The 6,771-nt window shown below is 34.4% G+C and overlaps 1 protein-coding gene across 1 annotated transcript; it reads left to right on the forward strand.

Annotated features, from left to right (window-relative positions):
- Window positions 1-2,871: 2,871 nt before the first annotated feature.
- On the forward strand, window positions 2,872-4,510 carry LOC132719930 (41 kDa spicule matrix protein-like). Its single transcript, XM_060703888.1, has 2 exons — window positions 2,872-3,014; window positions 3,192-4,510. The coding sequence occupies exon 2, from the start codon at window positions 3,213-3,215 to the stop codon at window positions 3,963-3,965; it is 753 nt and encodes a 250-aa protein (XP_060559871.1). The 5' UTR covers window positions 2,872-3,014; window positions 3,192-3,212; the 3' UTR covers window positions 3,966-4,510.
- The last annotated feature ends 2,261 nt before the right edge of the window (window positions 4,511-6,771 follow it).

Genomic DNA, 6,771 nt, shown 5'->3' on the forward strand with positions numbered 1-6,771 from the left:
ACATTTCAATGTTATAAAATGAAAATTTTTTTGTCAAATTTTTCACTTTTTTCCAAAGGGAATTGGCAGGCTAATAACTTTTTGCTCAATGTTGGGGACATGCTTTGGTGAAGTTTTCTGTGTGGGATTGTTTATCTCCAAAATGGGAAAATTGAAAATAATTAAAATTCAAGGTTTTTGGGATTTAAAACCTTTTTTAGGGGCCACTATCGAAGACCGCTTTTAAAAAGATTATCACAATGCTGATCCGGTGACCTCATATTTTTTTCGCTACAAATGTTTCTGTTATTATATGGTCACCCCAAGTTTAAATAAAGTCAGTTATGTAATTTTCAGTCTCCTATAACATTAGAATCTACTTTAGTGCAGTAACAGTATATAAATAACACATGGGTTTGTGGGTAACAGTAAAAATATCATCCCGAGGAAAATACTGTTACCCGAGGCGTAGCCGAGGGTAACAGTATTTATACGAGGGATGATATTTTTACTGTTACCCACAAACCCATGTGTTATTTATTTATTACCCCGAACAAATACTGAGATGATCTGAATTTGGCAACTAAATCTAACTGTAACAAAAATTAAGCCAAGAGAAGCAATAACTAAACTGTCCTTAGACCTTACCTTGCAAGTTTTAAGTGCACTGTAGGCCTACTTGAGAAGCTGTTTTTCTTTTTTCTTTTAGGCAAAGTGACGATATCTACCAGTCATAAACATAAAATAAGCTGTGTTTTATTCAGAAAACAAAACACTAACCCATTTATAAGGTTATGATCTGTGAAATCTGATCCTTCTGGCTCTGCATCCAGAATATTCTTCGAATGGTTTTTGACAAAGTGCATTTAGAAAATAACGATGATATCCTACAGATGTCTGTCCACCAACTCTATCTGTAACGTTTCACTGGTTAAAATTGTTAAATTATCCTTTGTTGCACGCTTAATTGTCTGCATGTTCCAGTTTGACACAAAATTATTTACATTACAATTACTTCCGTTGAAAACGGATGTTTCCTGTTGACTATTAAACAAAAGATATTTAATACGCGAAAGGGACTCTAGGTTGCAAAGAACTAATTTTATCAGAGTAATAGTTACTTCGGCGATGCACTATCGTCGAAAATAAGAATGAATCAAGAAAAAAATGGCGGCCATTTTATTTCATTTTATTTAGAAAAAAGACCACGTGACCAGATTTTATACTGTTAAAAAATAATGTTACCTATGTAACAGTACAAAATTCGTAGTCACGTGGTACACTTGCATTAACAGTAAGAATAACTCCCAGAGGCCTATGGGAAATTAGCATTAAGAAAAAAGTGAGGGGTAATAATTAAAACTGGTATTAGTATTTAATTCAGTAGGAGTTAGCAGGTTACTGCACTAAAGTAATGATATATAACCTTAGCATACAAGTCATACTAAGTCACTGCCAAAATCTTGGAATTTATGGTACTGAAATATCCTAATATACAGTAACCTGTCAAAGCAATTATAAATAATGTTACTAACACATGCAATGACATTACAGAGTAGTGTGACAAGTGAAGAGAAACCAGTGGAGACAGTGCAGGATGAGGATTCTGCTGATATACTGTTATCATTGGAAGAGAAACAGATGGCACTGCAAGCTCTTCAAATTAAGAGGTACGAAAGTAAATTTTATGCCTCCACCACTAGATATTGCCTTGTCTTTGCATAGATTGACAAAACAGTGGCATGTAGAAGCATCTGTCCACATAATTATTGAAATTGGCTTAAATTGTCATAACCTTGTTCTTGGACAGAGAGCACATTCAAATCTCACAGGGGACTTTAGATTTTTTCAAATGAGAGAGCTATCCAGCCAGCTAACGGACCTTCTGTAGTTCTGCTCAGGTGCCACATTTTGCCTGAAAAAAAATGCCCTTATTCATCCACTATCACTCTGTACGTCCTAAGACTGACAACACAGTAGAATGTTGGGGCATCCATGTTTATACACAAATTTCTAGTGATCACAATTCCACATATTAACAATGAACAGCGGTGGCCTAGTGGTTAAGGTGTCTGCCTCTCAACCCAGGGATCATGGGTTCGAGCCCTTAACGGGTCACGACCATGTTTCCATATGACAGTGGTACTGGTTGGTTCCAGGAAGCGGACTCGACTGTGATTAATATAAGTTGCAAGAACTTGTTTAGCAATCGAGCTTAAATAAATATGTTTAAAACCAACAATGGACAGGTCGAAATTTAATCAGAACAATACCATTGTACAAATGTAGAAAGAGGGGTAAGAAAATAACTGTAAGCTATTGTACCTTACAGGAAGAGGATATTACAGTCTATGATGAGTAATCCATTGTCTCTACAAGACGAGGTGGTTAACCAGCTGAATAACTGTGAGGTAGAAATAATGATGATCAAACAAGAACTAGAGGAGCAGAAGACAACAGGTGAGCTTAGTTTTGTCATTGCTTCTGATGTTTTTGTTAGTATATTTATTATCCCCCATTGTCACAGTTGTAGGTTTGAATCCTGCTAATGTAGTTATATGTTTTCATGTTAGGAAGATAAACAATGAGTTTGAAAAGTTGTGGTTCTACTCACATGCCTGAATAAATACACTAAGAGAGTAACTTAAACAAAAGCAACATTGAAAAATTGTGAACATGTTCTGAACTGATTCCGTGTGAAGTTAAACACCAAGCAAGTATTTAAAATGTATTGTCTTAGTGTTTGCAGTTTTTAGTTGATGTCTATTACCTGAGCCATCCCCTTAAAAAACAGTAGCATCTTGATTCTAGTGTAAGTTTGTCTGGCAAATTTAACTGCAAAAGTGTTAGTAAGATTTAAGTAGTATAATTATGTGTAACTATTTCAGACTCGAGTACATCAGCTGGAAAGAAAAGTGCTCAGAGTACCTCAGAAAGTGTTCAAAAAGTCCAGCAGGGTACCAGTCTTGATTTGACTGACCTTGAGGCTCGAGAACCAAAGAGTCATACAAAATATAATAGCTTCTTCATCAAAGGTAAGATATAGCTTTTTAACTGTACTTTTAGCTACTTTGGATCTTTGTGTGGGTTCTTGTTATCATTTAGAAATTTAGGTCAAAACTATATTTACTACATTACCAAATTATTATTCTTCCAGTTAAAACTAAATCTCAAAAAGAATTAATAATGAAAATCATCTTTCTTCATTTCAGCCTATAGCAGCTGCTAATATTATGACACAGCCAGTCACCAGTACAACTCCAACTAAACCTGTAGCCAGTCCAAGCCAGATTGAAGCTCAGGCTAATAGAAATGACATATTAATGTCACAGTCTGCAGCTGGTTTCCCAGGAATGCTTGGAACCCAGTCTACAACAGGAAGTTTACCAGGAATGCTTGGAGCCCAGTCCACAACAGGAAGTTTACCAGCAGGAATGTTTGGGACCCAGTCCACCACAGGAAGTTTACCAGGAATGCTTGGAACCCAGTCTACCACAAGTTTACCAGCAGGAATGTTTGGAAACCAGTCCACCACAGGAAGTTTACCAGGAATGCTTGGAGACCAGTCTGCAGCAGGAAGTTTACCAGGAATGATTGGAGCTCAGAACATGTTGCTTTTACAACAGCAGCAGAGAATGTTTAACCCTTTGTTTATGACCCAGACTGGTCTCCCAAATACCGGTATGGGGGACATGGCCAACTCTTTCATGGCTAATAATCTGGCACTTGGAGCTGGACTGAATCCCAACTTACAGGCAGGACAAATACCTCAACTTAATCCACTTTTATTTCAACAATTACAAGCTAGTCATGCAAATATGGCTGGAGTAGGGAACATGAATCCATTAGGGACATTCCCATCTCTAGGACGGGGTCAGCCAATAAACCCGTCTGCTGCAGGGTTAGTTCCAGGAATGTTACCACTTCTCCAGCACTTATCAGCTGGTAGGGCAGGCAGAGGTTCAAGCCAGTGTAATAACCAATAACCCAGCAATTGTGTAGTGAGATTATTGTTTTTAATTTCAATTTTAGGGCATTCAATTCTAATTTAACTTCCATGGAAGGAAGTCTCATATGCAAATACAAAGTCTTTCTATGTAAATAATTTGTTTGTTTTATCCCGTTTTGTTGTTGTTTTTAAAATTATGTTTATTTTATGTATTTTTTTATGCTTTAAGCAGACCTCGTGTTACTTTTTAGTTTGAATTTGTCAGCAGATTAGTCAATGTACCAAACAGTATTTAACCTTATGTATAATTAATTAATCGTGTTTAATTTGCTCTAAATTTTAAAATATTTGTATATATACTTGTGCTGCATTTAACATAAAAACCTCTACATTAAGGTGCTATACATGTATATATTTGTATATCTGACAGTGCTATATGTGGAAATATGTTCTTATATGCTACTAATGTTTTATCTGGGCAATTATAACTAACCAATCGTTCTTTGTAAAATGATGAAGTTAAATTATTTTTCATAGAGCCATGTATTTTGTACATAGCAAAAGTTCCAAATTGTGCTTAAATCTTATGAATTTTATAGTAGTAAATTTTTTTTTTAAAGCATTTTAACATAATTGTACAAATTTATAAAGTTTTCATAGCTGTCTGCGATTTTATTAATGATCCATTTTGTACATAGCAATTGTGCTAAAGTCTAATAGCTCTCTGTCGTTATAATTTGTGAGGTAAAATCTCCACATATCTAAGAATTGGTATTATAGTAGTAAAACTTTTTATAAAAAGCATGACATTATTATAAAATTCTATATAGTTTTATGCATATTTTAGCATATTTGTTTAAATTGACAAGTTCAATAAGTTAAACATAATCTAATCCTTTTCTGAGCCCATTTAAAAAAAATCAAAATAAACGCTGCATTTATGTGTTAATGTTTATGTTCTTGCAAAAAAATATTCAATATGCACATGTAAACAAGTGCGAAAAATGTTTGATTTTCCTTTTCCTATGTAAACAAGTGTGAAAAATAGTAGATATTTCTGCTCATGTGTAAGCAAGTGTGAAAAATGTTTGATATTTCTCTTCCTATGTAAACAAGTTTGAAAAATGTTGATATTTCTGCTCAAATGTATATTTCTGCTCACATGTATATTTCTGCTCACATGTAAGCAATTGTGAAAACTGTTCAATATTGGTGCTCATGTGTAAACAAGTGCAAAAAATGTTCAATTTCTTCTCATGTAAACAAGTGCAAAAATTTTATTGTTAATTGTTTTATGTTGGCCATGTAAACTGTTAAAAACAGTCATTAAATTTGGTTTTAAAGTTTTGATCAGTTTTGTCATCATTATCAGGTTGCTTACATTATGATATTTTGTCATTTTTAGTCCATCATACTTTCTATAATAGATGATCATCAGTGCTGTGTGTTCAAATTCCTTTCATGGACTTCGGACTTTCTTTCATCATTAATGTGTAACAAGTATCTGGCTAGCTTACAGAAGGCCGATGGTTCTGTGCAGGTACCAAAACTTCAACTTAAATATTGAAGAGGGACAACCTGTGTGTTCCTCCACAAGGAAGGCCAGAGTGAAAAATAAAACCTTCAGTGTTTGTATTCTAAACTTAATGAGGGTTGATCCGCCCTTTAGGCACTGAGAGTACAGATATTGAACATGTCAACATTCATACACCACCTCTCTGCTTATAATCCACTGGGGGAAAAACTGACTGAACATATTTGTTGACATATTTCAATCCTGTACAACAGGTATGAAGGAAAAACTACTATTGTGTTCAAGATCCTCTGTAATATGAAGTAAAGGGTCAAATAGTTTGGATTCTGAAGAAGTGATGGCTGCCTGTCTGGTTTAAACATATATTTTAGCAGGATTGCAAAACAAGTTCTTGCAACTTATGTTAATCACTTTCGAGTCCGTTTCCTGGAACCAACCAGTACTTGGCAGGTGTCATATGAAGAAACATTACCCAATTAGGGCTCAAGGGTTGAGAGGCAGACACCTTAACCACTTGGCCACCGCTCCCCTTAACACAGGTGTCAGGAGATATAAAGCTTGTTGCATTTATTATGCGTTTATCAATATTAACTTTTGTCTTCTGTTTCCTTACATCATGCTTATCAAAATATCTTTCCACCCTTTGGTATTAATTATCTTGTGAAAATCAAGAAACAAGAACATATTCATTACAAATTTCTTTTAATAAATTTTAATTATCAAATTAACAATTGAAATAAAACCATGCTTTGTCAATACACTCAAAAGATCTCGACTTTACATCTTCAACATATAAAATCTGTACTTGAAAAATATATAGTCTTAAATTTCCAAATATACTACTAATATTACCAATTCAAATTTTTTTTATAACAAATATTTTGGAACTACAATGCAACCTTCACAGAGCAACCCTCTGTACAGCAATTGCAATAACAGTTTCCAAAGACTTTGCTCTTAAATTAACCTCACTAGATTAACACCTCTCCCCCCAACAACCAAAATCTTTGGGCTCCCAAAGAATGTAGCTCTATACGAGTTGTACTGTATTCTTTTGTTGTATAAGAGGTTTAAGCAATTAAATTAAAAACAGAAAAGTACATGTAAATTGTTATCTAAAACAATAACCTAGACATGCTCTTTTTGTTATTAATGGTCATTTTCTTTCAGCAATATCATCTTTATACCATGATGTGGATAGTTTACCAAGAACATGTGTACCATTATGTGGCTATATAGTTTACCCAGAATATGTACATGTATGCCGTAATGTGGCTAGTTTACCCAGAATATGTTAACCATAATGTGG

The sequence above is a fragment of the Ruditapes philippinarum genome, unplaced genomic scaffold (genome assembly GCF_026571515.1).
Source record: "Ruditapes philippinarum isolate M1 unplaced genomic scaffold, ASM2657151v2 ctg1886_1_1_1_1, whole genome shotgun sequence".
Classification (NCBI taxonomy): Eukaryota; Metazoa; Mollusca; class Bivalvia; order Venerida; family Veneridae; genus Ruditapes; species Ruditapes philippinarum.

Coding starts and splice junctions, on each gene's coding strand:
- LOC132719930 (XM_060703888.1), top strand. CDS start 3,213: ATGACACAGCCAGTCACCAGTACAACTCCAACTAAACCTGTAGCCAGT.